At 39.9% G+C, this 24,735-nt stretch overlaps 1 protein-coding gene across 2 annotated transcripts in view; it reads right to left on the reverse strand.

Moving 5' to 3' along the window:
- The window catches only part of ALK (ALK receptor tyrosine kinase), a 282,098-nt gene that overhangs the window by 32,125 nt on the left and 225,238 nt on the right, over positions 1 to 24,735 (reverse strand). For both annotated transcript variants that reach the window (XM_084514520.1, XM_084514519.1), the window contains exons 10-12: positions 16,633 to 16,727; positions 15,102 to 15,245; positions 3,357 to 3,519 (exon numbers count right to left, since the gene is read on the reverse strand). In XM_084514520.1, coding sequence (XP_084370646.1) covers positions 3,357 to 3,519; positions 15,102 to 15,245; positions 16,633 to 16,727 — 402 coding nt within the window. The remainder of the gene's footprint in view (positions 1 to 3,356; positions 3,520 to 15,101; positions 15,246 to 16,632; positions 16,728 to 24,735) is intronic.

Genomic DNA, 24,735 nt, shown 5'->3' on the forward strand with positions numbered 1-24,735 from the left:
GTGACTGCAAGGCTAGGAATTCAAAATTTTCCCTTGGCTTCCTACCCATTACACTAAAGGTGCTGCTCTCTTCTCTCCTTCTCTTCTCTAGCACATGATGAGCCTTTGCCCAGCACAGTCCTGCAGGCAGTCTATAAGAAGAACAAGCCAGCAGGGCTCCATGTGCACAAGAACCCTGACAAGGTCAGGCAGGCAGCTCCCTCAGGGGACAACCAGCTCACTTTTAGCTATCTCCTTGCTTTAAAGATTAGCATGAGGAACTCACCTTGTGATACCACTCTGAGGCAGCCAGCATGGAGTAATTCTAATGTTGAAGTAAGCATGGAGCAACAAGTGCCTCATAAAGCATGTTAGATCCTTGCAAAGTGACATGATTATGTTCATGCCACTCTCAATAACCAAAGCAATCATTCCTCAGTTAGGTTGCACTGGATCCAGCAGAAAAAGCAATGGACACAATACTGGGCTCCCTCGAACAGATGCTGTATGAACCTGAAGACTGAGCTGATTTGCTGTAGCATTTCATAATGGCTAATGAGGTGCACTATCAGGCACAGCAAGCTGGCAGGGCTAATCAGCTATGATTAGGGGACATATTTTTCTGTGTATGAACAGATTTTGCATACAAGCGATGATGTCAGGAAATTTGAAAGAACCCATTTTTGCCTCATTCAAAGGCTGCAGACAACAAATGGCAGATTTGGGTGACAGCCATTCCATATTTAAAATGCGTGTCACTATTTAAACAGATGGGTTATCTTGACTTCATGTTATAGCAGGATTCCTTTCCTTTTTTTTTTTTTTTTTTTTTTTTTAAATGGGAGGGATCCATTTAACCATACTTTCACTGAAGAAAGACTCAGACCACCCTGAGCATGTGTAAGCAGAACACAGAATATCTTACAGTGTCTTCCTCCTTTTCTTTTTCTATGACACTTGTAGGAACCAAAAAAAACAACGGTGTCTTTGGTAAGGAGCAGAATGTGCACAGGGCACTGACAGTGCAAACCAGTTCTGGAGAAAAAAAAAATCCCCCTCTAAGTAGATACGTTATGGGAAACACTGGAGATAGTTTTGAGAATATAAAAAAAATGCAGTGTCTAGGCTGGCCAAATGAGAACAGCATCTTGCATTCCACAGTCCTAGGTTCTTGCTTTACTTTACAAGGAGAGACCATATGATAGAGAACAGTGGAAGTGACATCAAATGGGTCACACAGCAACATAGACCAAAGAATCTTGCTTTTAAAACAGAAAGAATTTGTATAATGGATAGTTACATGTAATTTGTTACGGCTTACTTCTCTCATACTTGATCTTATACCTAGATGTGGGATGACAAGACCTGAATGCTTAGAAAGAAATCCTGTAAAGAAAAACATTCTTTTATATTGCCTAATTATTATACAAAGTGCAGTCTCGTGGGATCGAACCAGCTGTTATGTCTGCATCAGCATGAGAGCATGTAGTACCCTAATCTTTGAATAAAGCAGCCTACAGCACGTGGCAGCCTACCCAGGCCTTCATAGATGGTGGGGTTTTCTGGGTGTGGCCAGCTTGTGTTAGCAGAGTTTTGTGAAAAGTTGAGCTTTCCATCTTTGAATATTAATAACAATAAAGCATATTTTGTCTTGTCTTCACATGAGCTATATTTTTCTTATTAAATTACCAGGAATGTAACTCACTGCTCTACATTACGTAGTGTAAAATATACCGATGTACCGTAATAGCTTTCTTAATAGCCCAACAGCCAGCTGGAGGATTTTATCTCTGGGTCAGGTATATTGGAGATGGCTATCGGACTGACTTATAGGATGCACACTACAGCAGGTCTGCAGAGAGGAGCTGAATACAGGCGGTGGGTCCAGACCCTGGAAAACCTAGAATCGATACTGCAACTTGACATTTTCCTAAGGCTATACTGGGGTCTTTCCTGCCTCTTCAGCAGCTCAGAATCAGGAAGATGTCAAGTTAATGGGCCTAAGGCCTATAATTGCTGCCTTCTTTCCTCAGGCTGTGAATTATCTACTACAGCCTTAAGAGGTGCAGAAAAGAATGTCGCTCAGTTAATGATATTAGCCATTTATTATCTATACAGATTTTAAAAGTCTGTTAGGTCTTTTATAGGACTTAAATAGACAGGTTCTTCCAGCAGGAGCCTCATTTCACCTGTGGTTCATATTGTGTAGCAAAAGTCAGCCTATTTTTACAATAAAATTTTGGCAATTTCTTGACCTGCGTTATTAAAGAAATGACAATGTTGTAAGTTTATTGGCTCTTCTCTTTTGGGCTATACTTTATATCTCTATTTACTGAATGCTGCTCCTGAAAAATTTCATTCACCTCAGGCAACTCATTTTTGATAGCTGAGTAAAATATCATTAATGCTTTTTTCATTACCATCAATCCTTGTGGTAATAGGCACTCAGGTAGAGCTTGAGGGTAGCCTCGCCTAACCATTTTCGCAAAACTGCTTTGCAGTAGACTTCTGTTAGAGACTGATATCTAGTCCGAATATTAAAGTTCTTTTTCAATAAAAAGAAAAAAAAAATCAGAAGTAGCCAGTAAGTTTTAACTGAAATTTGTCCAAAGCCTTCACTGGAATTTTCTGCTTTGAAATCCATGGCACCATCATTGATTTCAATAGGGACTGTTGCATTAAAAATACGCTAGATAGCCCTTGATTCAAAGTGACAGTTCTGCTAATAAGCTGATGCATGTAATGGCTTGATGTTATCATTCAGATGTAGTGGGCCATTTTTTTGTTTTTGTTGTCTCCCAGCAAAAGCAAAGAAGAAAAAAAAAAGTGAAAAAGTGGTAAAAATCAGATTAAGTCGTAGGTTGGACTCGATGACCTTGAGGTCTCTTCCAACCTAGAAAATTCTGTGATTCTGTGATTCTGTGATCATCTCCCTTTAAGGATGACTCCACAAAGGGATTTAAGCATTACCACCCTCAGTAACAAAGCCTAAAATTTAGGTGTCTGGCTTCCAAAATCAATTCTACAGTGGTGATCTAGGCTTACAGGTTCAACTTACTATACCTAGATTCAAAACAGTCAGGGTGCTGAGCAGAGCTTAATGCAAGCTTTTTCTTCTCCTTTCTCCTTCCTTGCCTTGCCTTGCCTTTTCTTGCCTTGCTTTGCTTTCCCTTGCCTTTTTCATCAAAAAGTTGCATCTAGTAGTCAACAAATCTGAAACTGGAAAGGCTGGAAATCACAGAATTAGGGAGAAGCAAAACCCATGTACAGCTGACTAAATTTCTGATTATAACAATATATATGCCTAGCATGTATCCACAGCATGGGAAAGTTTCAGTGCAAAGACACAGTACGAGAATAAGAGATGGTTCACTTACCTGTACGTGTTGGTTGCTGGTACTCTCCAGATCTGAATGCCTTGGAGAATCCCTTCAGCTCCTACGACCACACTGAGGTTGGAGTTCCTGTAGGCATTATTGCATTGGCTCTGTGTGGGGCCATAGGGTCCACTGGCACCACATGTTGTGAATAGCCAGTGATCTGAAATGAGGACAAGCATGCTCTGAACACCCAAAAACAAAATGGCTGTTCTGCTCTTTATTCAATTTCTGTTGTTGCTGGATCAAGAGAAGAACCTGGCCCAAATGTTCTAGCCAGAACAAATATTCACAGAACTCTTTCAAATGACTCATAACACTGTGCATTTTGGTATTTGACAGCTTTTCAGCGTTAGCTCCTGAAAATTACCACAATGATAAGCACAGCTTTATTTTTTCTAAGTTTTTTTTCCAAGTTACTTTTTCTTCTTTTTTTCAAGTTGGAATGACATTGTTGACTTCTGGGATAAGTTCACTATAGAGTTGTTTCAAAAGTTAGCACATGTATAGTTGGTTGTATTTGTCATATTCTTGGTATTTGCACATGCTTTGCAGACAGTGTATTTATCACCAGCAACCCAAAAGAACCTGTACGCCTTTTGCTTCAATAAACTTCACCAGTCATTTGCTAGACTGAAAGTGTATTGTGCTATTTGTGATCATGATAATTCAATACAACTACTGCAAGTGCACTTAAAGTGCTGCACGACTGTGCTATTTGCACATCCATGATCATGACAATTTAATATATTGAATATGACTGGACTTACAGTGCCAAATTGGGCATCACTCCGAATCTAAGACCAGCTGCCCTCAGCTCCTCTGATATTTGAGGACAAGCTGGAATGCAAGGGGGTTTAGGTCCTGCCAAACTTCCTTGCCCTTTAATGCAACACTAGCCCCATTCAAATATGTTTTTAGAACAAGGCTTTGCTGATTTGTGCCTCACCAATCTGAGTTTTTAATTTGAATACATGATGCTGAAATGTCATCCCTTTTCCAAAAAGATTCACTATTAGGGCCAGCACAGCTGCAAGACCACAATGCTCTTGTAAAACCCACCCTAACATGTTTGATAGTATATCAGGAAATATTTCCTAGGTAATCAGAACTAGGATGGAAAATAAGTAGACTTAGCATATTTGGTGCACTTTAAATGTGCATCATCCATACTTGTTAACAAGTATCCATCTCTCATTCATACTTGTTAACAAGCTAAAACACAGTATCCAAAGAACTCCATTATTGGAATTCATCCTGCTGACGTAGAATTTGTTAGTAGAATAAACTGCCATTGAAGTCAAAAGACACATCCAAAAAATATATTTCTACAAATTGCATCAGGTCAGCCAGTCCTCTTTTTGGTATCATTAAAGGGTAGTAATTTTTCCCCCAGCTTCCTCTAATGCAAAACAACATATGTAGACTCCTTCAGTACTAACTTGCTCAGACAATGAGAAGATTAGCTGGATCTGCTTCTTGGCATTTGGAGCTATTGTCTAAGCAGACCTGGTCTAGAAATGATGATCAACATATTTTTGGCCAAGAGGTCTACCATTATTGTTCCTGGAGTGGCTTACCTGCCAGAAATAAAGGCAATACACTAGTTTAGACATGCACAAGTTTTCACAAACTAATCATTAAGATGGGCTAAATTCATTCTTATTAAAAAATTCAGTGCACAAAATGGATCAAACAATTTGGCAGGACTGTAAGAAATAAAGTGGCTGGTGCTTCTAAAAACTCTTCAAAACAGTCTTGGCTGTTTCAGAGGCAATGCAAAACTACTTTAGGAAAGCTTCCTAATCATAGTACTGCTGAGAGAGTAAGCTCTTCTGTCTTATTGCAAAATCTACACCATCCTTCCTCCAAACCCTCCTGGATGGACCTTCTAGGGACTTTGCTACCATTTCTTGTTTTATACGAATACTTACACACTTATTTTACTATTTCTCAAATTCTTCAGCAATGGGTGGCTGTATAAAGTCTTAAAATTAGTAGACAGCAAATGGAAGAATTCCCCTTTCCTCCTCTGAGACAAATGCACCCCTTCACTCCTCCCCTCCAAAAACATGAACAGGCATGAGGGAAAAGCACCTAAAAAGGCAAGTAGTTCTACAGGTTCCTATGTAAAATGCTTCAGTAGCTCTGATCCTGAAAAACTTACAGTCTTATAACAGAAGTTACATATGTTTATTATTTTTCTGGGAAAAAAAAAAAAAAAAAAAAAAAAAGAAGAAAGAAGACCAAAGCAAAATTTTAAACAAAATGGAAGATGAGACTCATTCTGTCAGCTATCACAGTGATTTAACATTGTAGTATCCCAGTGGGCTAAGCCATCTGCACTGAAACATATGTTTAGTAAAGCAGATAGGTAAATGTCTTCACTTGGAACAGTTAGAAGCCATTTGGATGTCTCTGGTGAAACATCAAAAATACTCCCAAGGGTAGAAGCAGATGACCTTCAAGGAGACAATACACCCAAAACTGGAGAGAATCAAATTGGAAAACTGAAAGTGATAAAATCTAGCACAGACCATAGCTTGCGCAGACTGCTACTGTAGTTAAACTTTGCATTTATGATTTACTCCAGTTAAATAAACCTCATTCCTTAGGTATCTGCTCACCTGGCAGAATTACCTCTAGACTATCACACGTGCAACACAGAGCGTGGCTGTACCTGAAACTGGCAGATGTTGACTCTCACTGGGTTCCAGGGACAGGGGATCAATAAACTGCCTTATTCCAAAATGCTATTTAATGATCCCCAATGTCCTGTCAGAATAGAAGAAAAGTGCCCTCCTGCTGTAAACATTATGCCTCTAGACTTTGAACTGAAAAGCATTGGTACTTTCCAGTTCTTCAGCAGATTAAAGGGTGCTTACTTCCAGTGCAGAGGCAATATCAGGGTAAGACCAAATACATTTAAGATTAATGAACATGCATCTAAGCTCTTAGAACCTGACTTTTAAAGCAGAGTATGACAAGTCTGAAGAATCAAAAGTCACAGACATATTATGCCTGCAAGTATGACATGACATAAGGAACCTGGAGATGACTGAGTACAGAAGGTACTGACTTAGATTGCAAAAGTGGTGCTGTTGTGTTGACACGGTGGCATAAGCAAGAATATATCTAAAGCCTCCTTTGTTCTGCAGCTGCTGTAGTCAGTGCTAGCAAACATACTTAATTGCGCAGTCCAGGTAGATGGTGAACAAGAAAGGGATGAAGACATGTTTCAGAAGCAGTAGAGCTTGCCAAAGACATTCTCATAAAACATAGCAGGAGGAAGTCTGGCCCAAGTGAAGTCCATAGGCAGCTGATTTCAAAGAGCAAGGATTTCAGTAAAAGAGAACAGACAGGTGTTGCATGAGCAATGCATTTGTCACTGCTGCACTGACTTGCAAACAGTAGTCTTCCTGCCATTTATATTACTTTCATGTCTTTATACCAAAAGCTATTCCAACATGTAGCAGCTCTGTTGCTGAATTAAATGGGACAGAATATGGCACGGGACGATGTTGCCCCTCATTTCAACATGATAAGGACAGATACGTCTTCGTTACTGTTTTGGATAGGTCTCAGTTACTGTTTTGGATAGGTCTCAGTTACTGTTTTGGATACAGACTAAAAACCTCACACATTCCTCCCTCTTCACTCTTAAGTTACACAAAACCAACCCTCAATCTGCAGATACAGCAGTAACCAAAGGTCTTAAACCACTAACCTAATATCAAAACAGACTCAAAGTAATCCCTACCTTGGATAACCCACCGTTTCTTTTTTAAGGTACGAATAACCATTCTTTCATCCCCTTTAAAGTACTGGTTTTCCCTGATTCTAGAAATGACTGCAGCACGTCTCATGAGCTCAAAGACAGCATTTATACGGGTTGCTGCCTGACACAGCAGTTTACAGTAATTCAATTTGCAGCATTATTTTAGTCTCCGAAGACTAAAGAAGCAGCCCTGGAGTGAAACTCCTTAAGCGGTTAGGTGAGAAACACTGATGCCCAGCTGTGATCTGTTGCATGCTGCATGGCGTGCCTCTTTGTTCTGCAGCGTGTGACAGGGTAACACTGCTGGCACCTCACACACACCTGACAGCAAAAAAAGCAGGATTCCCCAGTCTAAATCTTCCCCAACAACTAGCACATTTTGGAATGTTGCCCAACTTCACACAAGTCACAGATGGCTGATTTCCAGAAACAGCTGGGCATTGCCATAATGAAAACTACCGGGCAGCCAAATGCAGGGTCCCTAATATGTTCTGACATTGGCAGTTGGAAGATACTAGCTGGGCTTAAGAAATGGAAATTCCTTTCTGGGATGTGGGGAAGAAAATAAATGAACATTGCTCTGAGATCAGGGTATTACATTTCAGTGAATAATTTATACATCAGTTCATTTGATAGAATGCCTGTTTCCACAGGAAACTTGACAAAAGAACAATTTGTTCTGCTGCTTGTTCACCCACACATCTGCCCTCCTCAAGCTCCCTGGCAGTCTCCCCACCAAACCACTAAGGTCCCAGGAAAAACATTTTGTAGGAAATGCTATTTGGGGTCTATCTAAATAGATTTTTAAAAATTTCTTCTTCCCACCTTTTATTCACAATTTAAATTTACGGATATATTAACACAGATACACACACTGCTGCTTATTTTCTTCAGCAGATCAAGAATTCTTGTTTTCACCCAGCTTGGCTAGATACATAAAATGCACAGCAATTAACAGCAGTGGAATTTAGATGCAGCAAAGAGGAGCAATGCCCTGCTTCTGCAAAGAAAAAGAACAAAACCCCATAAGACTTAAAATGACTAATTTAGTTGAGGCTCTGACACAACTTGAAGCCCAAGGTAGCACTGCTGCAAATAACAAACAACAATGAAGGGAAAACAGTGGCACAAAGCCTAAAGTACATTTGTACTGCTAATGTAGAAAGCAATTTCCCTGTCACATACAGCATATAAACTCCATATCACCAAACAGCCACAGGCCTTTTAGCTACACTTCAAGGGCCTATAGGTATTAACTGGCATTTCTTAAATTAAGTTGGTTTGAACCAAGTTTCAACTTGTTCCAAGCCAAAGCTTTACTGTGATTTGAGAAAATCACAAGCTAAGCACTGAGGTGCTGGAATTACTTTGGACTCTAGAGTAATGCACTAATGAAAGCATTGGTGCTTTCCGTGTGTAGGCACTGTGTAAACCATGTGTAGGCGCTGTGTAGAATGCACTGCCACAACCTCTCTTCAGGCCAAGATGCTATCTCTACTTCCACCAGATTAAAAAAAATAAATAATAAGGGTTATATGGCCTAACACTTTAAGGGGCACAGAAACCCCAGTGACTAAAATTATGGAAGCAACTAATTCTATTAATTGTCCCTCAGAGACTTCAGTATACTTCTTCCTCTAAGGCAGCTGTGAGTGAATATCATGCCACGAATGAGCAGAACACTTGCTTCATCTACTTGTAAAAACATTCACAAATTCCCTTGCAATATTTGGGCAATATGGCAAGTTAGAGGCTGACAGGATACTGTGCATCTTAACCTTCACTAACATTTGGCTGCCATTAGCATCACGATATGTGTGCTAGGATATACCTTTGATTCAGTACATGAGCAATCTGAGTTATGCATTACCAGTAATTCCAGGCTTGGTCTGTGCTAGAAGTCTGTAGACAAACTATACTGCAAACTTATATAAGAAACAGGTTTAGTGCTGTAAGGGAAGAAAGACCTTTAAATTCTGCTGCAGGTTCTATTGTTTAATAGATAGCAGTAATCTGAGATCACTCTTTTCCAGAATTAAGTTTGCCAGACATTAACAGGACTGGGTAGGTTTGAAGGATAATGGTAAATTGCAGACCTAAGTTTTGCTTACAGATACAGTCTCTGAATAGTTAAACACGTCTACACAAAAACGTTAAGGGGATGTGCTACGTATGAGAATATCACACTATATATTAGGTAGAAATTAGTGAGTCTTGATAACAGTGCTGTAAACCATTACATAGGTATGGCTAGACTAAGAGGAGGCCGTTTTTTTCAGTTATTTATGGAGTTACTATCTCTACCCTGTCTTTCCATTCTGTAAATGAAGAAAGCAATGTGGACATATTTTTCAGTTCAACAAGAACAGCATCTGCACTAATGGTGAATATATGCCTCATTTGTCCTGAGTGTCATTTCAAAGAAATACTCAGAGCTTCTTTCTTGTCTGTACAGATTAATGGAACACCGCCTGGGCATCCATTGGGGAAATTATCTGTGGTCAGTATAACAGGACAAGGGGTGACTTTGAACGGTGTTGAGAATGGCTTATTTCTTGTTACACTTTGGAACCAGGAACTAACAAAAGGAGCATGAAGAAAATTAATTTATTTTTCTCTTTTATATTTCATGTATGGAGAGAGATGGAGTTTTCCTTAAAGGTTGCTTAGTGAGAGATGCTATTAACTTTATGGATTTTTTTTTCTGTTCAGAGTTGCAAAAGGTGATAGAAATGCATGTTGGATAACAGAGACCATATCAGGAGGAGGTGGCAAAATCATTTCAAAATATTTCCTGAGATTTATAGCAGTTTCTGCACAATTTAAACTGTTGCATTTTAAGGAGTAGTGGCAGCTTTCAATTTTAAGTTTAAAATGTGTTAACTACCTCATTTATTTCAATTATATGATTAACTCTGGAGAGCAGTAATTCCAATTTAACTGTTCTATGTTGGTTCTCAGTACTGCACCTCAGCTATTTTTAAATCCTCTAGAGAAAGCAAGTGTAAACTCTGCAATAAAGAAATTCATGACTACATAATCTGAGATCCCTCTATCCATCTTTAAACATTTTCTATCACTATTCAGAATGCTACTTTTGTTGGAGAGGAGGGTGCTGAGCTGTTTGTTCACTGTGTTAATTGATGCTTAAAACAAAAATACAATTCTGCAGATACCTTTATTGCATTATGCCAACAGTTCAGTTAGTATAATTGCACGCAAAGAACAACCAAATGTAATTTTCTTTTACTTAATACTCGCTCTGCTGTTCCTTTCAGCTACTTCATCTGATTAACTAATGTGACTCAGAGTTCTTCCGAGAAACAGCTATGTAAGTACTTGCAACAGGACTCTCCCTGACAGAAAAGAAAATCTGTGCAACCACTAGGTGCCGTGGGGAAAAGACTGGAGCTGAAGAAAAATTGTAATCCAGTCCAGAAAATGATTTGATGACAGTTTCTATGCAAGAAAGCAGGATCACACAATGGCAGACTGGACGGCACAAAACATCACAATATTTGAGGGGGAAACGCTTAACATTTTTGTTCATTTTACAACACACTATTTTTGTTCTGTATGACCTGATACAAGTAAGTTGGCAGTGGGATAGATGAGAAGCTGAAACATCAAAATAGAGGCTATCCTCGTGGTATTTACAGCCTACTCAGAAGCAAAAGAAAGCTTTAATTAAAGCTTGAATACTCTGTTTCTTGTCTCCTTTTGCTTACTGAGAATACTATTTTTTCTCTTCCCAACTTCCATTATTGTCATTCATTTTCCTAGAGTTCCTCATGAGTGATCTCTGTCTATGCCTGAATTTCCCATATTCTGCCCTTGTCTGTAGAAGGAAATCACACTGGTTTGATTTAAATTGGCTTCTTAATTGGTAGTTGAACTCCCTGTAGAGAGATGCTCTGGTTTAAGCAGCTTTCAGTTTTACTTAAACTAATACCCAACTGATATTAAAACTAACCTGAAGTAAGCTTGGTTTACGTGGAAATAAACACCACAAAACCTTTTATACAGATCTAACTATTTCAATGAAAAATCCTTGTTACACTAAAGTTACTTCAATCTTCTGGCATAAGTGGGCTTTCTTGCAACTTTTTTTGCAGGCTTCTTCCAGAATCAAGTTTCACTTGCAACATTTCAGCAAGGAGCTGGCATTCCAGTGAGTGACGTGTAAATTAATTGAAAAGGAAAGCCTTTGCCTTGCTCTGTGGCTATCTATCTCATGGCCACCTTGCACTGCAAGTGACTGGGCAAAGTAAAACCTGCAGGGATGTTTTGTGTGTCAGTACTGGTCATCATCAAGAAACTTGAGCGAATAACACCATCACACTATGTGGAGAATAAGACCATAACTGGGGTCTTATTCTCCACGTAGCGTGTTCATCAGCCTGTGTGTTACACACAACAGTGTTGAATAGATCTCTGGAAACTTCAGGATCTTTTAGGGTGTGGCTGTGTTGTATGTTTCAAACCTTTTGCTGGACTCCTGTGTACAAGTCCTGGAGGAATGCCAAGCCATTATGAGTAATGGTAGGGCTGAAGCAATTCACTGGGTACGGGGCCTGAGAACAGAGAGGACAGGGACAGTGGCGGTGATCATTGTTCATCACTTCTGCTGAAACTGGATTTCTAAGGCAAAACCAGCAGGTGCATGTAAGAGCTTGTTCTCAGTTACAAAGGAACAAATCTAGTCCCTTATCCTTGAAAGCAATGGAACTTGTTTGGATATACTGTCAGGTAAATAAAGTGGTACCTGTCTTTCAGATCGTACTTCCTGCTGTGCAGGCTGAGCAGGCTCAAGGACCTGGGGAAGGCATTTTATTATCCTGTTGTCTCCTGAGCTATAGAAACAGCATTTTCCTTGTTTTAATATGATTTCTTAAGAAGGAAATACTACAGCCTGTGATCCATCACACAAGCCAAAGATCACATTAGCTGTAATTACTTTTGGCTGAGCTCATATCGGTCAATGCAGTCTTTGGGACTTCAGGGTGGTGCTGATCCTGTTATTTCACTAAAGCAACAGTAAATATGGGCCCATGAAAGCAACAGCCTTGACAGACTCAGCCTGAGGTTTCTTAAATGCATTATAGGATGTAGAAAGTAACAAGATTAAATCTGGGTAAAATGCATAGCCCAGGGACCAAACAAGCATCTGCACTGTTTACTGAGAGCAGGGACTGAGAAACACAAAGGGAAAAGGTGATTTGGTATTGTGGAGACACTCAGAAATGTAATGACTTCCCACTGCAAGAAGCTGCAGCACAAGTTTGCTGATGTATGCCCCGCCTGCACCAAGAGGGCACAAAGAGGGAAAAAATGCTGTAGGAGTGATTTCAAACCCCAAGGGCTAGAGACAATTTTTGGGAAGAGACTTGAACAGGATGGAGGATCAAATGCAGAAATTAGGCAAGATGGCTTCAATATCACAGGAATTGCCTTGAACCTTCACCCGGAGTTCAATACAGATGATTTCTATTGCTCAAAGTACCTCAGTGACCTTTTCTTCTACCTCCATAGAATTTGACTCCCATTATTTCTACTTTCCAATCATTTCTTTAAATTGCATTCTCCAGATAGAACAGGGAATAGAGGAGCTAGAAGATGTGTCCCATCATATCAGACCTAGTGAGAAGAAGGAGGCAAAAGAAGTAATAGCAGGGAGAAGCCTATGGCCATACAATTTCTGGCCTAACACCTACACACTCACTTTAGATTAACTTTGTGTCCAAAGTTCAGGCCAATTTCCAATCTGATACTGGTATCTAATGGCTTTTGTGTTACTAAAAGAGTAGGTATCCTGGATAGAAAAATACAGCAGGCTTGGGCAACTACATTACCACGTAAGCATGGACATTCCTATGGAAAGTCCATAATCTACACTTGTGTGTGGATCCTACCTAAAAATAACACTGAAAGCACTTGAAAAGCGGTTCAATTTAGGCAGGTAATGGAGATACAGGTATCAAAGGAGACATTTCAAAGGATCCACTAGGGGGAGTGGTGCAACAGAATTGTGCTGGGCCTATAACACAGAGGGCAAGACATCAAAACCATCCTCTGCTGCAGACTTCAGTCCCCACCTGGAGTACTGCAGACACATCTGGGACGCCCAGCATAAGAAAGATGTGGAACTTTTAGAGTGGGACCACAGCAGGGCCATAAAGATGATCAGAGGGCTGGAGCACCTCTCCTATGAAGAAAGGTGCTCTCTAGCTGGGGATGTTCAACCTGGAGAAGAGAAGGCTCAGAGGGGACCATATTGTAGCTTTTCAATACTTAAAGGGGGCTTAAAAAAGATGGAGAGCAACTTTTTGCTAAGTCAGATGATGACAGGAGAAAGGGGAATGGTTTTAAACTAAAAGAAGGAAGATTTAGTTTAGATATTAGGAGGAAATTTGCCTCAATTCAGGTGCAGAATCTGACACTTGCTCTTGTTCAATTTCATGTGATTGGTGATTGCGCAGCCCTCTAATTTGTTAAGATCTCTTTGTAAATCCTCTCTACCCCTGAGGGAGTATACAGATCCTCCTAATTTAGTATCATTTGCAAATTTACTTAGCATGCATTCAAGTCCTGCCTCCAGATCATTTATGAAAACATTAAAGAGAACCCTAAAGCATAGCATCCTCTCATAAGGGCTCATTCTCCCTATCTAATACATCACTTCTGCACTTTTCTTGCTGCATGATGCTCAGAACAGAAAATATCAACAAACTCTACTTAATGGGAACTCTTGGCCTACACTACAGACATCAGCCTCCACCACCACAACTAGAGCTCACTGCCTAATTCAGCTTTTCAAGCAGGCTTTGAAGACTGTGTTGAGCTTTTGATTGCACTGGCCAGACTGCTGCTGGTATCAGAGCTGACTTAACATGAGCTCATGTGTTTCAACAGTACGCTGCAGGTAGAAGAGTGAAGCATAATGTAGAATAGAACAAATCCCTGGGCTTACTCGCAAGGTAAAGGAGGCATATACCAACCATGCCCCTGTTCTCTAACTTAAGAGAGGTGATATTTTAAATCAGCAGGCGTCTACAGCCCTATGTGAGGAAGAACAGCTTCACACAGTGCTAAGGGTGGCATTTGTAGCAAATCCATGTTTCTCTCTTGTAGTCATCCTTCATTTACATGGTCAGTCCTGCTCCCCCAGATAGGTCTGGAGTGCTGTCCCAGGTTAGTTGTGGCCACCTGAACTGAATCAGGAAGAAAAACCAGCAAGGAAGAGGGAAAAGTGGTAGACTGTAATAGAAATGCATACGTAGCTCCTGAAACATATATTAGAATGTGTGGGCAAGCCTGGAATGGGGAAGAGACAAATGCCTGGGAGACAGTGATGTGATGGGAAAGGAAAGGAAATCTTGCATAATTTTGTATCACACCATTACAACTAAGCTGGAAAGGGGAACCAGGGCAAGAACCAAGTATACAAGACTGCCATTTCTGACAAAAATTATGTCTTTAAAATCAAGTCCCATGCTGTACTTTTTCAAATGAGGAATGAAGATATTACTGAAAAAAAGGAAAAGTTTGAATTTTGTTATTTCAAACCAAGCTTGTATTAACTACAGATGAGTGTTTAGGTTACCACATGCTGGACTCAGTGAATTTTGACACTTTGGTTTGATTCCTTCCTATTTTTAAATGATCATGAGATCAAATAAATCTGTTTTACAATTTAAAAGCAATCTTTACTTTAAGAAGAGCCTCACTCTAGTTCTTTTCTTTCACAAGCCTGCAATCAAAATCCAACTTGCAGTTAACAGCTAAAGGTAATTGTTTTCTACATTTTTTTGTTTGTTTGAAAGAGACTTGGGAAAAGATCTGAGGAAAGGCTTTGGTTAAAAAGAAGGAAAAAAAAAAGAATCATATTGCTTTTAGCCACATTCAGTTGAAATCTGTACTTGTTAGAAACCTGCTGTCTGAGAATGCTTCTCAGATCAGACAATTACCTGCTGGACCAGAAATGGGGGCAGTGCTGAGTTGGAGATTTCCCAGAAGCTTTTGTTCCCATCCAAACTTTTTCTTGCCACCTCTACTAGTGAGCAAATTGCTTGAGTCTGGGGTAGTGCTTCGATGTATCTTCTCTCCATTGACTAGAAAACAAGAAGTCACAGATTGATTATCACTGTGCTGAGTCAGCATGTAATAAAAAACTCAAGCTAAATTAACAGCTGGAGGCTTCTCTGCTGGGAATTAAGAGCCTGCAGACACAGGATATAATAATATTAAAATGAAAGGACAGATTGACTTTCCATTGCTGTAATGGGAACTGTGACAAATGAAAAATAAAAAGGAATGGGTGGTAGACAAAACAGCAAATGAATTAAGACACAAAAGAGAAATACAGAACAATCTCTAGCAAGTGCTAGAAAGTTTCTCTTTTAGCCAGTAAAAATTTGTATGTTCTTTCTTAATTAGACTACTTTTAAGATCTCTTTGATTCTTTAGAATACTGGAACCTGAAGCTGAAGTTCTAGGTACTTATGCACAGAAACCAAAATGTATCACTGCATAAATGGAAACACTCATAGCCCCAGACAGCACAAACTAACAAAACACAAAGCAGATGAAACTTTCTGACTGCTGTTGGATGAGGAAGTGGCTCAGAGGTTTTCAATGTACTAAAGATGACAGAAGTTGTAGCCTCAAGCCTAGGAGATGAATGAACACAGTTAAGTTCTACCTTTCAACCCAAGGCAGAGGTTTCCTGTGTTCACAGTACCAATCCTCAAGTAAGTTGTTGGTCTGAGGTATAGAGTGACAGATCATTGAACACATTTACAAATTAAACATTTCAGTATGCATGAGATTATGAGCTAAACACAACTGTTCAATAAAAATCTAAATGGGGTGAATCTGGCAGCAGAGGTATAGACTGGGCATATTTTAAAGGCTGGTTGATCACAAAGTTTGGACCTAAATCCATATTTTTCCCAAAAGTAGGAGAGAGGAGAGATCAGGATGATTCAGACTAAAAGGCATGTCAGTCCAAATAAAAAAAAAAACACCAACAACCTTGTTCCAATTCAACTGTAGCATTGTGCCCAATGTTACTGCAAAGTTAGTGTCAATCACTGCCTGTCTTTTCCTAGCCAGAGTCCAACTGTCATTCATTTTGATAACTGTCACACAGCAAGCCAGGTCATGTGGAACTCTGTAATCACAGACTGGCTTCTGCATCAGCCTGTGCAGGTAGGTGATGCTACTATCTTAGCTGGAAACTGACTCTCCCACACCATACATCTTACTATCCATTTACTGCCAGACTCGGAACCCATTCACTAGTCAGTTCTTCTAAAAGGGTACAAATCTGAACAGTCTCCTTCATCTTAGCACAAGTATTTCAGAAACATACCTTTTTTCAAGAGTCTTTTGAAGAGAACAACATGCAATCCCCTCCCCACAGTTTCAACCCCTCTCCAAGTTTCAGTTGCATAGCAAATAAAAGGCAAACCACTTGCAGATAAAAGGAAAACTTACTTGTTAAATAACAGTCCAGACTAAGGGAGACATTGTCAAAAGCAATAATGGCATCAGATCCTTCTTCCCATGAAGCGATGATCTGAAACCAAAATCTGCACAGATTGGAAGAATGGGGATTAAAGTCTGGTAAAGGGACAAAACAGAGCTATTCACAACTAAAGCAGTTTTAGAAGGGAGAAATAAAAAGCTTTTCTTTCACATACAAAATTATTAAATTGACAGAGAAAGCATCCTCACTCCTGACAAGCAAACCTCTTTGGAGGGGAGCTATGCATGAATATAGGCAGAAAAATGAACATGGCCCCTTGTCCTTCCAGGGGCTTACAGCCTGAAGCAGGTGCCAGTATTTGTGTGTGTGGGTGTCAGGACAACAGTTTAAATACCCTGACTTCTGGCACAAAAAAAAACGAGACACCTAAGGTGATTTTATTCTCACAAGTGTTTTGAACCCAGAAGTGCTAGGAAAAGTAAGTAGGCTGGAGCTTCTGAAGTCATTTAGGAGTATTTTAAAAGAAGCTGACAAAAGCTGAAAGAAATTCAGTAAGTATTTGGGACTGCTTGAGGAAGCCAAGGATATCTAACAGTCCTGGCAGTCAACCCTCCCTCCTTCTCCCCGCCCCAAAACAAACAAAAAAAACAACAACAAACGACCACCACCACCACAAAACACAAGAACTGTGTAGTCCATAGGAACTGGAGAATTCTTTATCTCCTTGTTGAAGCTCTGCAGGTTTGCCTTACAACACTTCCATATTCTCATCTGGCTTTTGCAGGGAGTGGGCTTTTGCCACTCTGATGTTACCAAAAGAAAGATCACTGTAAAATCACCCGCAGTGGTATTACAAGTCAGCAGGTAGAGCAAAAATAACATACAACCTAGTATTTCAAATCTGATTGTATACAGACCACAGCATTTTTTTTAGGGCTTTCACAGATTTAGGTTTTCTCTTTGCTTAGTAAATGCATGTTCTCCTGATGCGTATCTGTCACATTAAGTCCAAATACTGTCCTTATGACAGAAGAACAATTTATAAAGCAACTGACCACGGCCTGGAAATCAGATATGATATCGAAAGGTTGTATCAAAACTAGAAAAACATGAAGACAGCATATGATACAAGCTGCAAGAGAATAAAAAATGTTATTTAAACCTTGTTCAATTTTGTATCTTGATGTCTTACAGTGCCTTAAGGTAGAGCTGTTTATGTGTTTCTTTAATGTACATAACTTCCTTATGGTTCCTACTTCTAGATTTTGGAATAAGATTTTAGCTAGAATGTGTATTCTTGCAGTTGTTCCAGTTTAGATGACAAACTGATGAACAAAGTATTTTTGTGGAGCACTCCTATTTATTTTAAAAGGCTGTACAAATCCTGTTTCCTGCACTGCTGCAATAATCAAAATGCCAGCAGAATTTTCTTCTCACAGCTTGTAGTCCTTTATGTATGGTTTTTGGTCTAAAACATTTTATCTCATCTTTTTGGCAGCTATCAGTATTCTTACATTAGTCTTGTTGCCTCCTGCTGTTTTTCAAATCTACCCTTTCTGTCACCAACAAACCAAGCTCACAAAAGAATAACCAAGTGACACACCTGTCACAGAGCACTGGCCCTGGTACTGAGCCCTGGGGGACTCCACTAGTGACTGGCCTCTAACTGGATTTAATTCCATCCACCACGACTCTTTGGGCCTGGCTACCCAGCCATTTTTTAACCCAACGAAGCGTGCGCCAGTCCAAGCCAAGAGCAGCCAGTTTCTTGAGGAGAATGTTGTGGGGAACGGTGTCAAAAGCCTTGCTGAAGTCAAGGTAGACCACATCCACAGCCTTTCCCTCATCCACCAAGCGCATCACTTTGTCATAGAAGGAGATTAGGTTCATCAAGCAGGACTTGCCCTTCATAAACCCATGCTGACTGGGCCTGATCGCCTGGCTGCCCTGCAAGTGCTGCGTGATGACTCTCAAGATAACCTGCTCCATGAGCTTCCCTGGCACTGAGGTCAAACTGACAGGCCTGTAGTTTCCCGGGTCAGTCCTCCGGCTTTTCTTGTAGATGGGTATCACATTTGCTGGCCACCAGTCGACTGGCACCTCCCCTGATAGCCAGGACTGCTGATAAATGATGGAAAGCAGCTTGGCCAGCTCCTCCGCCAGATCTTGGCAAGTGACTGCAAAATGGCGGCAGCGCCCGGTTGAAATGGTGCCGCTGCTGCTGCTGGCTCCGCCTGTGCCTCGTCAGCCTCCCTCACGAGAGCTGCCGGGCCCTGGCGGCTCCCTTGGCTGCCTCGAGTGGCCTCAATGACAGAAAAAAAGCCTGACTGCCTCGATCCCTCCACTCCACCACAGAACGCATCTGCCCCAGAGCCAATCTTGGCGAGAGATGGATAGAAAAGACAAGATGGACACTTGTGTAAAGGTGTAAAGGCTACTGTTCATCTTTTTTTTTTTGTACTTCCAGGCAACTGAATACTTCTGAAAATATTTCTGGGCAATTTCCTGAGCAGAACATAAGCTTCATGCTGCAAGGTGTTAACCTTTGATGGCCATGTCCTGCCTCTCCAGACAACAAAAGGTTGTTCTTTCATGAGTTATCACACGGTCAGCCCCTCAGAGCAGGAAAGCATGATACAAAACAGTATTTCTGTCATGGAGGAAAATGCCATCTATTTGCCTATACAAGAATGCAATAGGTTGTGTTTTACTTAAGGGAGAGCCTTGCCAGTTTCAACTTCAGGAACACTGGGAACAGCACACATAAAAAGTTTCTTGAAGTTCACCAGGGATGAAAAAACTGGTAGAAAAGGCCCCAAAACAGAAGAATTATGTGAACATCAAACACTGTCAGGACCATCAATGCTGCTCTGGTTTCCTATTAATCTGTGTTTCTTTTTTCCTTTTTCCTTTCTTTCTCCTCCTTCTCCTTCTCTCTCTCTCTCTCTCTTTCTCTTCCTCTTTCTTTCTTTTTCTTCTTGTTTTAAACACAAATGCAGGTTCACTACAAGCCTTCTCTTGAGACCAGAATTTCTGCAACAAATAGTTCATCTTTTTCTCTTCTCCAATTTAATGCCGCTATTAATTTAGAAATATGATGTCTTTCAAATTCCACTGAAACACGATCATCAGTTAACCAACATTTCCATCATTAGCTTTGGTGGTTCTAGCTTAATGGGCTAATTAAGGGAAATTTAATCAAAACTGAAGATGGAAATGTCACACATCAGTGAGAAAGGAAAAAAAAAAAAAAGCCACACAGATGATCTCATTCCCTTCCCCTCCTTTTTCTTCCTTCTGTTTGATCCTATACTTACTGAAATCAATGAACCAATTCCCACTGACTTTGCCAAAGCTGATAACGAAACATCAAAAAGCATAGGCTGCTGTGGTGGCTTAGTGTGATGCTGTAGGTGACAACATCTCACTGGTATTTTCACACAGCTCCAGGTGGGCTATGCTGACTACGCAGCCAATACTTGAACTAGTACCTATACAGCACGTATGCTGATCCACCACACCATATACACATATTCACTGTTAACACAGACGCTTTGGTGGATGGCAATGCAACACCATTCCTGAAGGTAAATATATAGAAGCAGTAAAACTAGTGCTGGCAATTTTGTCACAGCTTTGTTGTTTATTAAATTCCAGCAACATCCTCACATGGAATGCAATATTATTCTGGATAACTCTGTGTTTGTAAGATAGATTTCTTCATAAGAATCAAAATATGCCTGCTATGACGGGTTTTAATGACTTGGATATCAGAAAAAATGTTACTTGAGGACTGGTGGAAATTACTTTTTTCTGTCTCTTCTATTTTATTTGAATCCAGGAGCACAGATAGAAAAAAAAAGCTCTTTAGATGTCTGCCAATTGGGAAGTACAAGTTACAAGCTGAGCTGTAAACGGAACTCATAAAAAGGCCCCTTTTAAGAATAAAAAAATAAAAAATTAAAAAATTAATAAACTGCTTGAGGCTGATGGGAAATGTGGTACCAGGTGGGCAAAGAAAATAAAAATAAAAATTCAAATCTCCCCTTTGGGAACATCACCTCAGTTGTTTGAAGGATTCAAGTTTTACTTAAATTTAAAAAACACTCAAGGCTGACTGCTGATCAAATACCTCAGAATCACGGATAAGAAGTGCCACCAAAGGCATAACAAATTGTTTTCCTTTGATTTGTTTCTTTGGCCCAACTCATGAAATTAGAATATAGATGAACAGTTCTTTGAAAGGTAGGACCAAGCATATTCCAATTCAGTCAAATCTGACACAGAAACAGGACAACAGTGAACCTTCTGGACTGTAGTCTTCTCCACTCCTCACAATCTTTGAATCTTGGATTTGACTTCAGGATGGTCAGTATTTGAGCTTAAGGACATCATCTTGAGTTTTCTGTTCAGTTCAGGTCTTCTTTTTCCTTACTTACATTTTCCTTGATCCTAACAGAAGACTGTTAACCCCCCAAATATCTGGGGCTTATCTAAAAAGGGAAATATAGAACCAAAAGTATGAAAATATATCTATAATTATTTTGGTATAGCCGCCATGAAGACAAATTGTTTTGCTTATGTCACCTGTCTTTAGGCCTTCATTTTGCACAGAAATGTTAGCTTTTGGGTGTATTATGTCCTTTCCTATGTGGACAAAAATAAAAAGCATTCTCCTTGTATAGAGGACCTCAGAAAGCTCATTGTATGTGAATTCTCTGCAGCTTCCTCCCTTCATTAGCAACTCTGAATTCCACCTAAATTTTGTCCCTGGCTCATATGGACCTTCCAGGTTTCCATTATCCAGACCCAGGCAGCTGTCTTCATGCTATTATTTTAGAAAGGTTCATAATATTTATTTTTTTCTTTTTATCATAAAGACAAGGATTATTGAACAAGATTGAATATTCACCTCCCCTGTAGTCAGTCTCCCATGAAGTGACACAATCACATTGTACCTTTATGTACGGATGCCATTCCATAACTTGTAATGTTTTGCCTCTGATGGAACTGATTTCTCTTTCTACCTAGCTAAAATAATTATGGCTGAACTTGCTTGAGATTGAGGTACTTACAGAAGAGAAAAGTTTCAGGTCACTAACCCTTATTACATTCAGGTTCCCGCTAACTTCTCTGTTAAAAATGATGCATTGTTAGCTCACCTCACAAATGACGTACTATTTGGGATAAAAGACATATTTAGGTGGAATGAGATTATTTGGAGAACTACAAGCATATTAACCAAACTCAGTTACAGTGATAGAATTGCCATGTAGGAAGTTACTTACTAGCCAGTAATAAAGGTTGAGTTTCAAAGGTGTTATTAAGGGCAACCATGCAGAATATATACTTGTACAAAATCTGTCACACTGCACACACCATCACCAAACCCCACTTTTTCAGATTAACAGAACAGCCTTCACCAGAATAATTCTATTTCAGAAGGCGAACATTATCAAACATAGTTAATGATACAAAGCAGCAGGAATTTGGGGTTTTATAATCATGGCAGAGCCTTTGAGATGACAGGTCCACTGGGGCCTGATGGCACCCACCTGACTTCATGGGGGAAACATTTCTTAGCTCATAAACTGGTAAGACCGATTGAGAGGGCTTTAAACTAGGATTGATGTGGGATGGGGGATACCATTAGGAATACTGAGGTTAAACCAAGGGGTGGCACTGTCTGAGGGTGGCAAAGCTAATGGGAGCACCCATGCTACTCTAGGGAGCACTGTGGGTTCAGGAGCACATGAAATGCTTGTATACCAATGCATGCAGTGTGAGGAACAAACGGGACAAACTGGAGCCTTTGGTCCTTTCCCAGAGCTATGATATAATTGGTATTTGTGAGACTTGGTGGGATGAGTCCTGTGACAGGAGTGCTGTTCAGGAGGACTATCAGCTGTTCAGGAGGATTATGCAGGGCAGGCAAGGCAGGGGTGTTGTACTATATGTAATGGAGAGATTAAATTGTACAGCCCTTGCCATTAGGGATAACATGGAATCACCTGAAATGTTCTAAGAGTGTTTTTCTGCCAAAATATAATCCACCCCCCCAACAACTTTCTTAAACATTTGAGGTGTCTGTTTCTAAAGATAGAAGCAGTCTGATTTCTTGAAACTTGTCCTTCCTTGAAGGGCAATAAGCCAAACACAAAAATTATGGCTAAGCAGCTTTTGAACAAGCATGCTTTTGAGCAGCCTTAGGGCATATTATCTTGTTATTAATAACACTTTCAATTCAGCTTCCCAATCAAATTGGATGACGCTTTAATTTTGTGTGGAACTGGTACATTAGTGTGCTTTATTCAAGAGCTTCACTTCTGTAGGATGATTTAAGGTTTCTGCTCCTCCTGTAGGAATATTTGTAATACCCTGCTTCACTTGTCTAATGCACACCCTCATAGCTACAAACATGGGAACCAATTAGAAAAAGACAAACAGCAAGCTTTCAGCAGCACCATCATAGAATTCACGTCAAGTAAATAATTCTTACAGTTCATTAAGACTATCAGTCATTTATCTCCTAAGATAAATGCAATAGCATAAACGCAATACTGTAGTCTCCCCAGTACCGCTTCAGTGTATCACTTCCATAGAGTTCCTAAGTTGTACATCATTCTGGATTTCCTGAGAAGCAGACTTCAAGATGGTGAGAAAGGTGCCTGCAGTATTTTCAAGTCTCACAGGAAGGACTGGTTTCAACTAAATCAGTCTTTATAAAAGTCTTTAAAACAGTACAATTTCTGTGAAAATATAAGGATTAAAAACTTTTCAAGAGACACCAAAACTTCAAAATTGTCTTTGCTTAAGTCTTAACCTCCAACAAACCCTTCTCTCAGTGAATGAACCCAGCTGTCTTTCTCTGTAAGTAATGGGGAAATAAGGATGTCAAAAACTTATACATAATAGCACTGTATATCAGATGGACCTGTGATTCCACATGAACCACTACTAGCCTAGTTCCTAAGATCAAAGTATTCTCTGTCTGTCTGTGCAACCAGAGAGAATTTAAAGAAAAGCAATAGTATAAGAGTACAGAATAATTCAGGTAAAAAACATTCCCATGGCAACATTAGAAAATTAGTCACATAAATAATAATGGCAAAATATACCATTCTTCAAAGTAAACACAGCTGAAGGGAATGAAGCAACTAGGTATTTTTACAAATGGTACTTCAGCATTGACTGCACAATGCAGATATTTTTTAAATCTTTGACGCATGCATATTAATTATACATTCAGGACGAAAGCGTTGGCAGTGTCCTTGTTGTATTTGCAGCCTACATGCATCCCCAAGAGCCAGCAAGATAAAAGACATATTCATACAATGTTTGTTCAATTTTCTTATGAGGAAAACTATCCCTTAATGAAATCCATTATTTCTAGGGCGCATATTCCCCAAAAGACAAAGGACACCAGTGCTCATGACACAGACTGTAGATGCATCTTATCGCCTAAAGGCCAGGGCAGCAGGAGGTGAAGTATGTTTGTGTCTTCTCTATAAAGGTCATAGGCCAGAGTACACACAAAAAGTAAACAACGGGAAACAGATTATTCCTTTAAAGCTGAGCTGTAAGAAACAGCTAAAACAACACTCTGTAAACAAGAATATGCTACCAGATTAAGCATATGCTACCAGATAAAACTACGCTTAAAGCCAGACTACAGTCATAACTGAGACCCCTTCATTAAGCTTATCCTCCCGTTACAGCTAACACAAAGGTATTCAGAAGCATTCTTGTCTTGATTTTGCAGCAGGTTCTTCTTCCCATCTCTTTCATCCTCAGATCTAAAGGTATTGGACACTGAGGACTTTGATATCCAGAAAAAATATAAACTACAGAGCTCACATCAACTCGAACAAATCACGTAAGAGGATTAAAACATGCTACTTAAATAATATGTGAGTACAATAAGCATTTCCAGTTGATGAAACAAAGACACATAAGTTTAAGCTCTTTGTCATAGAACACCCAATTTGAGAACAACCACCATTCAGGAGTTTTGAAGTTCTGTGCTTTGCTCTAACTACTCAGAGTTTCAATCCCTGGCTTTGACAATATACCTCCCAGGGACAAAGCAGTTCCTCTCCCTGAGGGAACTA

This window comes from Aythya ferina (genome assembly GCF_964211825.1).
Source record: "Aythya ferina genome assembly, chromosome: 3".
NCBI classification, from domain to species: domain Eukaryota; kingdom Metazoa; phylum Chordata; class Aves; order Anseriformes; family Anatidae; genus Aythya; species Aythya ferina.